This window comes from Lepidochelys olivacea (assembly GCF_965140295.1).
Source record: "Lepidochelys olivacea isolate rLepOli2 genome assembly, chromosome: 20".
Lineage (NCBI taxonomy): Eukaryota > Metazoa > Chordata > Testudines > Cheloniidae > Lepidochelys > Lepidochelys olivacea.
In genome coordinates this window covers 11,023,234-11,038,911 of record NC_140430.1, presented here as the reverse complement: position 1 = coordinate 11,038,911, position 15,678 = coordinate 11,023,234, and the positions used below count along the sequence as shown (strand labels likewise).

At 49.8% G+C, this 15,678-nt stretch overlaps 2 protein-coding genes across 4 annotated transcripts in view; one reads left to right on the top strand and one right to left on the bottom strand.

The window, feature by feature from the left end:
- Positions 1 to 10,774, bottom strand: part of NCKAP1L (NCK associated protein 1 like) — a gene marked incomplete at its 5' end in the record, with an annotated part of 70,391 nt that extends 59,617 nt beyond the window's left edge. The window contains 3 exons of the mRNA XM_084610195.1: positions 166 to 258; positions 1,058 to 1,168; positions 10,673 to 10,774. Of these exons, the coding sequence (XP_084466321.1) occupies positions 166 to 258; positions 1,058 to 1,168; positions 10,673 to 10,774 (306 nt within the window). The remainder of the gene's footprint in view (positions 1 to 165; positions 259 to 1,057; positions 1,169 to 10,672) is intronic.
- The window catches only part of LOC311510502 (gametocyte-specific factor 1-like), a 39,914-nt gene that overhangs the window by 7,295 nt on the left and 16,941 nt on the right, over positions 1 to 15,678 (top strand). Inside the window, exons 2-3 of one of the 3 annotated variants that reach the window (XM_084610197.1) lie at positions 8,069 to 8,201; positions 10,535 to 10,607. Coding sequence is in view for 1 of the 3 variants with exons in the window: in XM_084610196.1 (XP_084466322.1) it covers positions 10,758 to 10,782 (25 nt within the window). In the remaining 2 variants the exon portion in view is untranslated. Of the gene's footprint in view, positions 1 to 8,068; positions 8,202 to 10,534; positions 10,608 to 10,688; positions 10,783 to 13,946; positions 14,040 to 15,678 lie in introns of those variants that run through there. The other 2 variants (XM_084610196.1, XM_084610198.1) reach the window with 2 other exon arrangements.

The window sequence follows — 15,678 nt, the reverse complement described above, 5'->3', positions numbered from 1 at the left end:
AGTCTGTGGCAGAACCGGGTCTTGTGAATCCCAGGCCACTACCTTACCCACTGGGCCACCCTTTCCCCAGCCCGCTGCCACTCCCACAGCCTGCCTCCATGCCCCCAGCCACTGGCCCGCACCCACCGTCTCCCCAGGGCCGTGGCGCTCCCTGCAGGAACTCACCCGGAACTCCATCACGTCCACGAAGGACTGGTAGTAGCTATTGAGCACTTTGATGATCTCTGCCTTCTCCTTGTGCACCGGACCCAGGTGTTGCTAAAGCAAAGGGGAGACAAGGGGAGCAGCTTTCACCCTGACTGGCCATGGGGGGAGCCAGCCATGTGATAACACACGGTCCTGCCATGGAACCAGCTACCCAAACCCTCACCGCTGGGGACAGAGATCACGGACACACACAGGGCTGGATGCAGCTGCCCTGGCGCATTCACCCCTGGCCATCTGCAGCCTTCAAGCTGGAGCTGGGTTGAGAGCCCCCATGCCGGGGTGGTGCTGTGCGGATCCAAACACTGCACTGGCGGGGGGTGAGGCTGTATGGATCTGAGCACCGTGTCGGCAGGGGAGAGGGGGGACCTGTACAGATCTGAGCGCCATGCTGGCAAGGGAGAGGGGGGACCTGTACAGATCCAAGCACCATGCCAGTGGGGGTGGGGGCTGTACAGATCCGTGCGCCATGCCGCTGGGGATGGGGGCTGTACAGATCTGAGCACCACGCCAGCAGGGGGGAAGGGGGCACCTGTACAGATCTGAGCATCATGCTGGCAGGGGTGGGGCTGTATGGATCTGATCGCTGTGTTGGCAGGAGGGAAGGGGATGCTGTACAGATCTGAGCACTGCGCCGGCAGGGGGGAACCTGTACAGATCCGAGCGCTGTGCCAGCATAAGGGGGTGCCTGTAGAGAACCGAGCGCCACGCTGGCGGCAGGGAGGCTGTATATATTCAAGTGCCGCATCGGCAGCAGGACCTCTCCAGATCTCAGCAGGAGGACTGTACAGATCTAAGTGGGATCTGTACCATGGGGCAGGGGCTGAGCCTCTGGCTGAGGGAGGCTGCTCACCGTGCTGCTCCGCGCGTCCACATTTGGGAACTTCTTGTTGATGTATTTGATGGAGGGCTCCATGGTCTTCTCGGTGAAGAAGCGGGGTTTGGACCTGGGGTCTGAGCATGTCTGTAACAGAGAAAGCCCCAGGGCATCAGCAGGAATGAGCCTCCAGGCAGGGCAGGGACAGCTCCAGGGGTTCCTGCTGTCCACAGAACTGTCCCTGCACTCACCCAAACAGGTGCCACCTTACTGCCAGAGAAATCTATCCCCTGCCCAATAGTGAGGCTCCTCAATAAGCGCCCACAGTCCCTGCTATCCCAGCCCTGGGCTTCTCCCCACCCCAGCTCTGTCAATGCCCCTCCACCCTGGGCTGCAGCAGGGGTGCCAGTTAGGAGGGACAGTTTCGTACAGGAGGTGGGCTCTTAACTGCACAGCCTGAGTGTGGAATGTGCATTGGCAGAGGAGACCTCCCAGCTTGTGCCCCTGGGCAGGGAGTCAGGATTCTGTTCACAAAGAGAGGCAGAGTGATTAAGATAAGAAAAGAAAAGGAGTACTTGTGGCACCTTAGAGACTAACCAAATATTAGTCTCTAAAGTGCCACAAGTACTCCTTTTCTTTTTGCGAACACAGACTAACATGGCTGTTATTCTGAAACCTAAGATAAGAAAGGGCTGGTAATTAAATTAAGGATCTGGAAGTCCTTAGATGAGCCTCTGGGGGAGGAGGGTTTGAAGAGAGAACAGGGGACGCAGAAGACATACAGCCAAGCCCTCTAAGCCAAGGTTACATTCAGAAAAGAGGTAGATTTGAGGGCGTAGGTGAAAATAAGTGGTCAATAGCCAGGGAAGGGCTAGCAGTGTATAGAGAAGTTCCCACTCTACCTGTGGTATCTGTTAGTCTTTAAGGTGCCACCGGACTCCTTGTTGTTTTTGTGGATACAACCTAACATGGCTACCCCATGATATGTGGTACTTATGTGGCCCCATCACCATAGTATCTGAGCTCCTCATAATGACCAATCTATGTCTCCTCTCAGCCCCTCAGTGAGGTTGAGCAATGCTGTTATCCCCATTGTACAGATGGGGCACTGAGGCACACACAGACTAAAGGGCAGATTTTCAAAGGTATTTAGGCACCTCGTGGGATTCTCAAAATCACCTGCGTCAGGTGCTTTATAAACCCCACTAGATGCCTAACTGCATCTTTGGATGCCTAAAAACCTTTGAAATTTTGTCCCTAAGGCACTGGCCTGAGGTCATACAGGAAGTCCACGGGGGGAGTAGAACCCAGGTCTCCCAGGGCTAACTCCCTAGCCACTGGACGAGCCTAGCTCTCTGCTCCATAATGCAAGAGAGGAATGTGGTAGATGGGAGCAAAACCAAGAAGGCCAGTCCTCCAAGACTCCAGCAAACAGTCCCAGGTGATTAGGAAGGATTCATGGTTGACAGCATGAAAAGCAGTACAGAGGTCAGGAAGAACAGAGCCCCAAGGCAGGGGTGGCCAACCTGTGGCTCCGGAGCCACATGGGGCTCTTCAGAAGTTAACACGCGGCTCCTTGTCTAGGCACCGACTCCGGGGCTGGAGCTACAGCCGCCAACTTTCCAATGTACCGGGGCGGGGGTGCTCACTGCTTAACTCCTGGCTCTGCCACAGGCCCTGCCCCAACTCCACTGCTTCCCACCCCCTCCCCGATGCCCTTACTCCCCCCCTCCCCGCATGCCTACTGCACACCATGAAACAGCTGATCGGGAGGGAGGGGAAGGCGCTGATCAGTGGAGCTGCCGGTGAGCAGGAAGTGCTGGGAGCAGAGGGGGGGGGGGGGCGACTGATGTGTTACTGTGGTTCTTTGGCAATGTGCATTGGTAAATTGTGGCTCCTTCTCAGGCTCAGGTTGGCCACCCCTGCCCCAAGGGGTGGCAGGTTCAGCCCCAGGCTGGGTTGTAGAGCAATGGCTGCTGTGCAGTTTTACATTTTAACTGAAAACCATTTTGTTTTGTCATTTTTTGTTCTGAGTTTGAGGAAAGGAAGGAACGAGAAAGTGTTGTATGAGTAACAGATTATGTCTCAAATTCTTGGGGTTTCAGCTGAATCCAGGACAATTCCAGAACAAAGAACAGAAATTGCATCCACAGAGTCCATAAAGTTGACAATTATTGTCATGATTTGTATTATTCATTGGGCACCATCTGGGTGCTCAGAAATTTTCACAATATGCCAGAAAAATGTAGTCCCTGAGCCAAAGTGTAGAAAATGTGTAGCTCTGGCTAAGATGTCCCAGATATTTAAGTATGACGTATGTAGTAGAAAGAGAGCCTGAAACATGAGACCTTGGATCAGAGGCCTGGCCTGAGGCCTGAACTAAAGTGGTAGTCAGGCCCTGCTAATATAAAGCAAAGTTAGCAAAGGCCAGGCTGTGAGCAGAAGTCAGGCTCTGCCTGCCATACAGGCTCACAGAATCTGGCAAGAACAGGGCTGGGATTACAAAAAACCATACACATTCCTGAGAAGCGCTAGGCACAGGACACTCTCACACAAACACATTCCAGAAAGCCGGTGCCAGAACACCCCTGATACCAAGTACAAAGAGGTCTCTCAGAGTGAGTGTCGGTGGTCAGCCTAGGGGGCAGTGGAAAGTCCACCACTGACTGAGTTGGGCCCATTGTCACGGGGATATGTGTTTTAGTATCCCCGCACAATCTGCCGGATGACAGGTTTCAGAGTAGCAGCGGTGTTAGTCTGTATTCGCAAAAAGAAAAGGAGTACTTGTGGCACCTTAGAGACTAACCAATTTATTTGAGCATAAGCTTTCCTGAGCTACAGCTCACTTTGTCGGATGCTTATGCTCAAATAAATTGGTTAGTCTCTAAGGTGCCACAAGTCCTCCTTTTCAATCTGCCGGATGTTATTACTGTGCTTCGTTGACAATAAACCTGACCAAGTGCCTACGCGACTAATGGGTCTGCGGTTATTGGGCAGTTCAATCGGTGTCTGCAGTACGGACTATCTGGCCAGAGCCTGTGCAGCACGGAGAGAGAACACACATGCAGCCAACATGTGACAACAAAATGTCTAGTTATTCAGCACATGTTAATATCTGAGTCCCCTGTGAGTGCAGGGACAAAATAGGCCCACTGCTCCACCTGCATGTCGTAAGAGGCAACTAAAAAGGGGCTGTCTGGAGAGGGATGGGCTCCACCAGGTTAGAAATTTGCCCAAGACACGCCATATGATGAGCAAGTCAACAATGTCCATACCGGATTGATCACAGCTGGGGTTAATAATGACCGCGCCATCTGTCTCCCACCAGGGCAGACACGACAAATATACTGCTGGTGTAACCCCAACAAAGAGGATCCATGGAAGAGATAACATCACCATAGCCACATGGAATGTAAGAAGAAAAGGAGGACTACTGGCACCTTGGAGACTAACCAGTTTATTTGAGCATAAGCTTTCGTAAGCTACAGCTCACTTCATAAATTGGTTAGTCTCTAAGGTGCCACAAGTACTTCTTTTCTTTATTTGAGCATAGGCTTTCAGGAGCTACAGCTCACTTTATCGGATGCATTCAGTGGAAAATACAGTGAGGAGGTTTATATACACACAGAACATGAAAAAATGGGTGTTATCATACACACGGTAAGGACAGTGATCACTTAAGATGAGCTATTACCAGCAGGAGAGCTGGGGGGAGGGGAGGGAGAAAATCTTTTGTAGTGAAATCAAGGTGGGCCATTTCTAGCAGTTAACAGGAACGTTTGAGGAACAGTGGGGGGGGGGGTGGAATAAACATGGGGAAATAGTTTTACTTTGTGTAATGACTCATCCACTCCCAGTCTCTATTCAAGCCTAAATTAATTGTATCCAGTTTGCAAATTAATTCCAATTCAGCAGTCTCTCGCTGGAGTCTGTTTTTGAAGTCTTTTTGTTGTAATATCGCAACTTGCATGTCTGTAATAGCGTGACCAGAGAGACTGAAGTGTTCTCCGACTGGTTTATGAATGTTCTAATTCTTGATGTCTGATTTGTGTCCCTTTATTCTTTTACGTAGAGACTGTCCAGTTTGACCAATGTACATGGCAGAGGGGAATATGCCATCATGGGCCAGCAATGCCCCTCTGCCATGTACATTGGTCAAACTGGACAGTCTCTACATAAAAGAATAAAGGGACACACGTGATGATAAATATCTGTGAGTGGAGGCACTGATGGCAATAGAAGTTTTAGTTCATTAAAGACTAAAAGATTTGACCCTCAAACTTTCTTTCAAGAGGAAGAGCTGCCCACAGCTCCTGTGCCTGTTTATTTTCCTTTCCTGCCTGTGGTGGCCCTGATATGCCTCAGAAGTCTCAATTTTTTTCTCAACTTTAAAATGTGGAATTTTCTTGGTGTTTGATTTTAAATAGGGCTGTCAATTAATCACACTTAACTCATGCGATTAACTCAAAAAAATTAGTTGCAATGAATCACAGTTTTAATCACACTGTTAAACAATAACAGAATACCAATTGAAATGTATTAAATATTTTTGGATGTTTTTCTATATTTTCAAATATATTGATTTAATTACAACACAGAATACAAAATGCACAGTGCTCACTTTATATTATTATTTTTATTACAAATATTTGCACTGTAAAAATGACAAACAGAAAGAAATAGTATTTTTCAATTCACCTCATACAAGTACTGTAGTACTGTGTGTGACACCCACTCAGCACCCTCCCCTAACAATCCAGTGTGTGGCACCCCCTGAGGAGTTTACCAAAACAATCTAGTGTGTGACACCCCGTGAGCACCCTACCAAGACAATCCAGGGTGCTCAGTCAGAGTCACACTCTGGATTGTTAGGGTAGGGTGCTGAGTGGGTGTCACACACTGGATTTTTCTGGTAAGCCCCTCAGGGGATGTCACACCCTGGATTGTTAGGGTAGAGTGCTGAGTGGGTGTCACACCATGGATTGTTTTGGTAGGGTCCTCAGTGGGTGTCACACACTAGATTGTTTTGGTCTCTTTACCATGAAAGTGCAACTTACAAATGTAGATTTTTTTTTTTTTGTTACATAACTGCACTCAAAAGCAAAACAATGTAAAACTTTAGAGCCTATAAGTCTGCTCAGTTCTTCTTGTTCAGCTAATCGCTAAGACAAACAAATTTGTTTACATTTACGGGAGATACTGCTGCCCGCTTCTTATTTACAATGTCACCTGAAAATAAGAATAGGCATTCACATGGCACTTTTGTAGCTGGTCTTGCAAGGTATTTATGTGCCAGATATGCAGGGCCATCCCTACCCATATGCAAAGTACGCAGCTGCATAGGGCACCAGGAAATTTGCCCAAATTTCTGGTACCCTACGCAGCTGCGTGCTGCTCCAGCCCCAGCTTTGCCTCTTCCCCATGGCCTCCGCCCCAGCTCCGCCTCTTCCCACCCCTGCTCCGCCCTGCCCCCAATCCAGCCCTTCCCCAAAGCCCCACCCTGCTCCGCCCTGCCCTTACCAGCGGCGGTAAGTAGAGCAACCCAGCCCCAGCCCACTCCACTCCCCAGCTCCCAGCCGTGCCGCCGGTGAGTGCTGGGGGCTGGTTCTCCCCTGTCCCCCAAGCCTGGGAGCCAGGAGAGCAGAGCGGAGCAGGCTGGGGCCTGGTCACTTCACTTCCCGCCGCTCCATGAGTGCGGGGTCGGGCCTGCAGATATGCTAAACATTCATATGCCCCTTCATGCTTCAGCCACCATTCCAGAGGACATGCTTTCATGCTGATGATGCTCACTAAAAAAAGAATGCATTAATTCAATTTGTGACTCAATTCTCTGGGGGAGAATTGAATGTCTCCTACTCTGTTTACCCGTATTCTGCCATATATTTTGTATTATAGCAGTCTCGGATGATGACCCAGCACATATTGTTCGTTTTAAAAACACTTTCGCTGCAGATTTGACCAAAAAAAAGTGTGATTTTTAAAGATAGCTACAGCACTCGACCCAAAGTTTAAGAATCTAAAGTGCCTTCCAAAATATGAGAGGGACGGGGTGTGGAGCATGCTTTCAGGAGTCTTAAAAGAGCAACACTCAGATGTGGAAACTACAGAACCCAAACCACCAAAAAAGAAAATCAACGTTCTGCTGGTGGCATCTGACTCAGATGATGAAAATGAACATGCATCAGGATCATTATTGAGCAGAACCCGTCATCAGTGTGGACACGTCCTCTGGAATGGTGGATGAAGAATGAAGGGACATATGAATCTACAGCACATCTGGCAGGTAAATATCTTGTGACACCAGCTACAACTGTGCCATGCGAATGCCTGTTCTCACTTTCAGGTGACTTTATAAATAAGAAGCAGGCAGCATTATCTCCCGTAAATGTAAACAAACTTGTTTGTCTGAGCGATTGGATGACCAAGGAGTAGGACTGAGTGGGCTTGTAGACTCTAAAGTTTTAGATTGTTTTGTTTTTGAGTGCTGGGTTGTTGTTTTGTTTTTTACATAATTCTACATTAGAACTTATTTGTAAGTTCAACTTTCACAATAAAGAGATGGCACTCCAGTACTTGTATTAGGTGACTTGAAATACTATTTCTTTTGCTTCTTTTTTACAGTGCAAATATTTGTAATAAAAAGTAAATATAAAGTAAGCACTGTATGCTTTGCATTCTGTGTTGTAACTGAAATCAATATATTTGAAAATGTAGAAAACATTCAAAAATATTTAAATAAATGGTATTCCATTATTAACAGTGCGATTAATTGTGATTAATTTTTTTTAATTGCTTGACAGCCCTAGTTTTCTATATTCTCCTGTGAGAACTGCAACTCAATCACTGGAGTGTTGTGTTTCAGAGCCTTCTGGAAAGTCACTCGCCTTTAAACAGAAGTGAAAGCCGTGTTGCCAACTCTCATGATTTTGCTTATGCTCTAATAAATTGGTTAGTCTCTAAGGTGCCACAAGTCCTCCTTTTCTTTTTGCGAATACAGACTAACACGGCTGCTACTCTGAAACATGATAATTACTGTTTTCCTTAAAGCTCCAGTTCTTCGAGTCAAGTGGATATGTGATGATTTCAGCCTTCATTGTTAAAGAAAAATGAAGTTCCCTTGGCTGCGGAGACAGCTTCAAAATGTGACCCTAGTGCGCCCTAAAGGCTCAAAAAGCAGAAGGTAAATAAAAAGAACACCAATGCTATAATGTTTACATAATCTCATGATTTTGGTGAGCCTGGTTCATGGGTTTTGAACATCTTGGGGTTGGCAATATTGTGAAAGTGACTTGAAAGTGTTACTCCGAGACCCCTGGGTAGATGCAGTATAAACTCACGGAGCCTTGCTCTAGTAGAATGTTTCCAAAGGTTAAAAGGTTAACCAAGCTTGATATGATAGAAAATCATCTAGATTTTTCTACATTTGGTTAAATTGTTGTATTCAAGAGTAAGAATATACATTAAAATTGTAAAGCTAACCAGTATCCCTTGAGTGACTTGACACAAGATGTTGAAACATGTTCGTATTAGAGCTGAGTGGATCTAATAGTTATTTAGTTTTCTTTCTTTATATGGGAATTAGATACAGTGTTACTGTCAGCGAATTTTAAATTATTCTGCAAAAAAACTAGAGTTTTCAGGTGCCTAAATAGCCCCTGGCATCACAGTTAAAGTTTGCCCCCCCCCCCCCCCCCGAAAATTAAATGGCACCCCTGGCCTGCAGGCCCTCCCAGCCCTGTGGAGCAGTGGGTGGATGCAGGAACTGGGTGCAGTGAACTCATGATGCCATTTAACCTTCCATAGGATGGCTAATGGAAGGAGCTGGCTGGGGTGTCTGTTCATCACTGCCCTTTACTGGGTTGAAACAGAGCTGCTCAACTGTGGAATAGACCATGTACTGGTCTATTTTTTGTCAAGATCCAAAATTCTTGGTCAAGGTCCAGATTCCAGAGAAACTAATAAAAACTAATAACAGTGATAACAATAAGTAAATAAAAAGATTTTGGGCTCCGTTCAAAAGCATCTGGTGATCCAGATGTGGCTTGCGGTCTGCCGATTGGCTACCCCTGCTGTACGGCAAGCAGCGATGGAAGAGCCCCCTGTGGCAAACGAAGAGATTTCAGGCATGGTAGGGCTCTCCTGCCGCTGTGGCACACCCAGAGTTCAGGATCAGTGGGTTAAATCAATCTGTGTAAACAAAGGCCAGGAACTCCTCCCCCAGCTCTGGGAGGCCCAGCAGGGAGCCCTGGGGAAGAACAGTCCCGAATGGGAGCAGGGCAGGCCGCTATCACCAGGCCCAGATGGGAAAGAGGAAGCTGCCAGCCGGTCCCATCAGGAAGGGGGCAGGTGGCAGCTGTTTCCGGTTATGGCTGGAACACCTCCAGGCCCTACCCAGCAGCCTCTTGCCCCAGCTGGGTGCTGACCCCCAGGGCACTGGTACATTAGCCAGCCTAACTGCAGCAACCTGGCAACAGCCAGATCAGGTGACCCTCAAGCGTAGAGAAAAGGCCCCCTCCCCCATGCTAACCCCCACCCTGATCACTGTCCCAGTAATGCCTAACATTCATCATCCAACAAGGATCCTCAGTCACTTCAGATAGCTGGGTCCATCTCCTCCTCCCCATGTCGTAGATGGGGAAACTGAGGCACCGTGGGGGTAGGGACACAATCAGTCAAGGGCAGAGCCTGGGAGGGAACCAGGAGTCCTGTCTCCTACCGCTGCAGTCTGCTAGACCCATGCTCCCAGCCCTAGCAGCACACACAAGCTAGGATTTTGCCTCCAGCCATTGCTGGTTGGAAAGGGGAAATGGGGTGTCTGATAAGCATGTTACTGTCTTGAGGAACCCAATAAATGCAAGAGCTGCTGGAGCCACCAGCCCAGCATAGGATGGGGCAGCCCACAATGAAAGGGGCCAGGGTACAGCCAAGCTGGGGTTCAGGGTGAGTTCACTGATTACCTATCCGTGCTCTGGGCAGGTCACACACTGAGCTGGGACCCCTGGGGATTGGGAGTCACAGCCCCTGCCTCTGCCCCTGCCCCTGCAGCAGGATCTATAGCCAGAGGAGCCTGCCTCCGGGCTGTGCACTGGGTTTGGCTCGCAGGAGATTTGAGGCCTTGGGGTGGGCCCTCCTGGGAGCAGCCGGTCTCCTGAGGTTTCCACCAGCTGGGTCCAAAATCTCAGGGAGCAGCTCAGTGGGTTTGAGCCTGAACCTTCGCCCTGCATTGTCCTCAGCTGAACCTTAGGCTGGATTCCAATCCGAACCCCCATCCCTTCCCTCAGGAATGAGCCCTCACAGCTGCCACGAAGGAGCTGTTAGCCCATGGGACAGTGAAAGAAACCAACTTCCCGTAAGTCCTAGAACAAGTCCAGCAGCACTGGGACTCCTGACCACCTCTTCCTGCTCTAACCGCTAGACCCCACTCTGGTCGCTGGGCCAGAAGTAGAGTCCTGGCATCCTGGCTCCCACGTACCCTGCTCTAACCACTAAACCCCACTCTCCTCCCTGGACCAGGAATGAAGGCATGCCGGCACCCAGCCCCCTGCTCTGATCACGGAAGAACCATCCTTTCCCAATCAAGCCAAAGGTAAGGCTGGTGCAAACTCAGCCCCCCTCCCCCACCATGCAACCCCGCAGGTCGGCCACACCCACCTTCTTGATGTTGTATATGCGGATGAGGACGCCCTTCCCCCTGTCATTGAGGATCGTCAGCTTCTCCGCGAACTTGTGCTGGTAGATGGAGGGCAGAGACATCTCCCCAGGTGAGCTCTCACCCCTGCTCCACACCCAATAACCCACTGGAAGGAGGCGGCCAGGCCTCCCAACGGCTACACACCCGACAGGCACCAAGCCACCAAAATGGCAGGTCTGCGCTGCGGGGGAGGGGGCGGCATTGCTGCTGCTCCTCCGATTGGCGCTTCCTTTTCGGCTGGGGGGGGGCGGGGAGACAGCAGGGATCCCACTGATTGGTCCAGGCACTCGAAGCCATCGCAGAGCCGAGCTTCACCCCGCAGCGACACTTCCCCAAGCGCCGACAGCAGCTTCCCCTTTTGGGCCGTGGCTTCCTGGGCTGGGCTCAAGGGCGGGGACTCAGCAGGGCCTCAATGCTCTGTGGCAACCCCCATCACCCAGAGCAGCCGTCTGCTCTGTTCTTGCCAAACCCTGGCTGTTTGACAGCCCCTGAACATTCGCCATCAGCCCGCGGCCGAGCGGGGCCTGAGCTGGACCCAGGGGTGCAGGGCTCACTGCTCAGTGCCCCCTGCCATTCACACCAGTGCAAAACAAGTGAAAACACCAACACCCTGATCCAGGGGCGACAGATTCTGCCTAGAAGTGGCGGGGAGGGGGGGGCATGAGGCCCTGCCCCCTTTGTGGCCACACCATTCTCTTCCCCAAAGCCCTTCCCCCCCCAGCCAAGTCACAGCCAGGCTGGGCCAGGGAGCCCCCATCCTGTGTCCCCACCCCGTGGGCCCCCTACCCAGGGCAAGTAAAAAATCCGTGCCTCCCCACATTGCCCAGGCTCCCTGGGCTGGGCTCCACTTCCAGCCTGGCTGGGAGGTGGGGCCTTGCAGGGAAGAGGAGGGGCAGAGGGCAGGCCCCTGGTGAAAAGTGGACAGGCCAGGCCTCTTGCCTCACCCCCCCCCCCCGCCCACCTCCGTTCTGGTGCCCTGCCCTGATCTGGCAATGCATGTCACCCATGTGGCATGGGCCTGGCCCTGAATGATGGCTTGAAGTACAAGGCCACAGACAACCAGGGCCATGAGCAGCTGATACAGGACTCGATTAATAACAAATTAAAGGACCATTATGTAGTTAATGCAAATCAGCAAGGGTTTATGGAAAACAGATCCTGTCAAACTACTTGATAGTTTTTTGATGAGATTACAAGGTTGGTTGATTAAGGTAATAGTGTTAATGTAACAGATTTACACTTCTGTAAGACATCTGACTTGGTGTCCATGACATTTTGATGGAAATTCTAGGGAACAATTGTGACAACTCCTGGCGCTCTCCAACTCCTGCTTTGCCCCCTAGCAAGGGACACTCCCGCACTTTGAGAAACCTGGAAACCTTCCAAATGAAGGGTGCTAGACAAGGGTCCATCCACCACACTACAGTCACAATGGAGCCAGGGAACCTGGGGACAAGATGTTTCCAGTCTGTGGGATGGATGGGAGAGCTGCCCGGGGGGCAGTCTAAAGAAGGAAAGGTTTCAGAGTAACAGCCGTGTTAGTCTGTATTCGCAAAAAGAAAAGGAGGACTTGTGGCACCTTAGAGACTAACCAATTTATTTGAGCATAAGCTTTCGTGAGCTACAGCTCACTACATCGGATACATCCGGTGCATCTGTAGCTCACGAAAGCTTATGCTCAAATAAATTGGTTAGTCTCTAAGGTGCCACAAGTCCTCCTTTTCTTTTTGCGAATACAGACTAACACGGCTGTTACTCTGAAAACTGTGGTCTCAATTGTTCAGCCCTTGGGGCTTCCATTGTCTTTTCAGATTCTCTGTTATATGGGTGGGTTCCCACCAGTTCCTTAAGGACCCATCCTTCCATTCCAGACAGTGACTTAACTCTTTTGCACCCACTGAATAGCAACGCAAAGTACAGAGGGAAACCGCAGTATAGGTAGGAGTCATAAAAATATTACAGACTGTCCCCACTTCGCCATGGGCCCTAACTGGCCTCCTGGCTGGCAGTGCCAGGAAAGAGATGAAGACTGAGCTGAGCTGTTTGCGGGGCAGTGCGAGAATCTTCCATTGCCATTTGCATTTTGGGGGATAAGGAGATGAATGAGCCTCTAGCAAGGACTCTCTGGCACCTCCCACCATCAATATCACCACACACAGTGGCTCACTGGCCAGTTGATCATGGCATACGTCACAAGAACACCTAGGGGCCCAACCAAAATTACGGCCCTGTCATGCCAGGCGCTACACAAACACAGAGCAAGAGACATCCTTGCCACAGGAGGTTCATAGTGGACAGGACAGGCACAGAGTGGGTGGGGAAACAGAGGGCAAGCAACTTACCTAAGTCACACAGCAGGCCAGGGAATAGAAGCCAGGTCTGAGAACTCCCAAATCCCAGGCCAGTGCTCTCCCCACTGGGCATTGCAGCCTGCCTGACTCGCTTGCTGAGCCCCAGAGGCACTTACCAGCAGGACGGTGGGGTGGGAGGGGGTATTGTTTTATGATCTCTGTGTGTATATAAAGTCTGCTGCAGTTTCCACGGTATGCATCCGATGAAGTGAGCTGTAGCTCACGAAAGCTCATGCTCAAATAAATTGGTTAGTCTCTAAGGTGCCACAAGTACTCCTTTTCTTTTTGCAAAGACAGACTAACACGGCTGTTACTCTGAAACTAGGGAGACAGATTTTCAATAGCTTAGGATCCCAGGATCGACTTGCATTCCCTTGGAATCTATCACAATTGCAAGTGTCAGGTTCCCAGCATGGCACCCACCAGGGCTCTCTAGGGAAACCACCAGCTCCGGAGTCCTCAGCATCCTCAGGGGTCTCCCATCCAGGCACTGACCCAGCACAGCCCTACTGAACAAGGGGAGCACCCAGGCCCCAGCCCAAGCTGGCATTAAGGCTCCCCCGTGTTGTCCGCGTACACCACGCAGCTTGTATAGGATGATGTCACTGAGCATTCTGAAAGCTCCTTTGCCATTGGCCAGGCCCTCAGTGGCCCCTGCACCCAGTTCCAGAAATTAAACCATGCAACTGTTTAGCCTTGATTCCATGGGAACAGCAGGGCCCCATCTCTGCACGGGGACCCCCAGGCTGAGCCAAGTAAGGAGCCATATAAGCCAGCCATAGCCACCACCAGGGGGAGCTTGTTTTCATACTTGGGAATAGATTGAAGGGAGGCTTTTATCTGAGAGATAAGGTAGGAATTTGCCCTCACCTGTGCTAAATAAGTGGCCTATAAAAGGGGCTGAACACTGCTTACTGAGAAGAACAGGGCTGGCTGGTCAGGACATAACTGCCAGAGAAGGACTTTCTGTGCAGGGGTGAGTACAGACAAGACTGTGGGAAGAGTTATGGTAGAGTAAGATCAGGGTTTGGTGCCTAAAATTAGCCTGAAAGACACTTAAAGAGACTGTCTGTCTGGGATTTTTTAGTTGGTGTCTGGCTTCTAGCTCCAATGTTGGCCTCTCTTTACTCAGAGGGTTAGGGGCTGGGAGGGAAAGTAGCTGCTGTGGAAACCTGAGGAAAATGGGAGATGGGAATTGAAAAAACTAAAAGCAACCTAGCTTCTGAGCTGAGTGGTGTTGCAGCTTGAGTTTGTATCCTGGGAAGGGGGTAGAGAGCTAGCAAAGGCACTTACAAAATACTCAGTGGGAGGCTTTCTAGCTACCTTAGCCTGTTGAAGCTGTGATAACCGCAATACCTAGGGTTTCTACTGAGCCAAAACACTATGTATCTCAAAGTGCTTGGAGCTGGGCAATGGAGCAATGCAATGTTGTCTCCATTTTGTGGCTGTAATGCTGCAGTGTGTGTGCTGGGCTGCTTAGCTCTATGAGCCAGGTCCTTGTGCTGACTCTAAGGCAGGGGTTCATAGAAGGTTAGGATTGGAAGGGACCTCAGCAGGTCATCTAGTCTAACCCCCTACTACAAGCAGGACCAACACCAACTAAATAATCCCAGCCAGGGCTTTGTTAAGCCAGGCCTTAAAAACCTCTAAGGATGGCGATTTCACCACCTCCCTAGGTTTCAGAGTAGCAGCTGTGTTAGTCTGTATTTGCAAAAAGAAAAGGAGTACTTGTGGCACCTTAGAGACTAACCAATTTATTTGAGTATAAGCTTTTTGTGAGCTACAGCTCCCTTCATCGGATGCATTCAGTGGAAAATACAGTGAGGAGATTTATATATACTTACAGAATTTAGGCTTGAATAGAGACTGGGAGTGGTTGAGTCATTACACAAAGTAAAACTATTTCCCCATGTTTATTCTCTCTTCTCCCCTCCCCCACCCACCCTGTTCCTCAGAGGTTTGTGTTAACTGCTGGAAATGGCCCACCTTGATTATCACTACACAGGGTTTTCTCCACCCCCGCCCCCCACTCTCCTGCTGGTAATAGCTCATCTTAAGTGATTACTCTCCTTACAGGTTTCAGAGTAACAGCCGTGTTAGTCTGTATTCGCAAAAAGAAAAGGAGGACTTGTGGCACCTTAGAGACTAACCAATTTATTTGAGCATAAGCTTTCGTGAGCTACAGCTCACTTCATCGGATGCATACCGTGCTGTAGCTCACGAAAGCTCATGCTCAAATAAATTGGTTAGTCTCTAAGGTGCCACAAGTTCTCCTTATAGTGTGCATGATAAACACACATTGTTTCATGTTCTCTGTGTATATAAATCGCCTCACTGTATTTTCCGATGAATTGAGCTGTAGCTCAGGAAAGCTCATGCTCAAATAAATTGGTTAGTCTCTTTTCTTTTTACCACCTCCCTAAGTAACCCATTCCAGTGCTTCTCCACCTTCCTAGTGAAATAGTTTTTCCTAATATCCAACCGAGACCTCCCCCACTGCAACTTGAGACCATTGCTTCTTGTTCTGTCATCTGCCACCACTGAACAGCCTAGCTCAGGGGTGGGCAAACTATGGCCCACAGGCTGGCCCATGATCTGTTTTAAGCGGGCGCGCG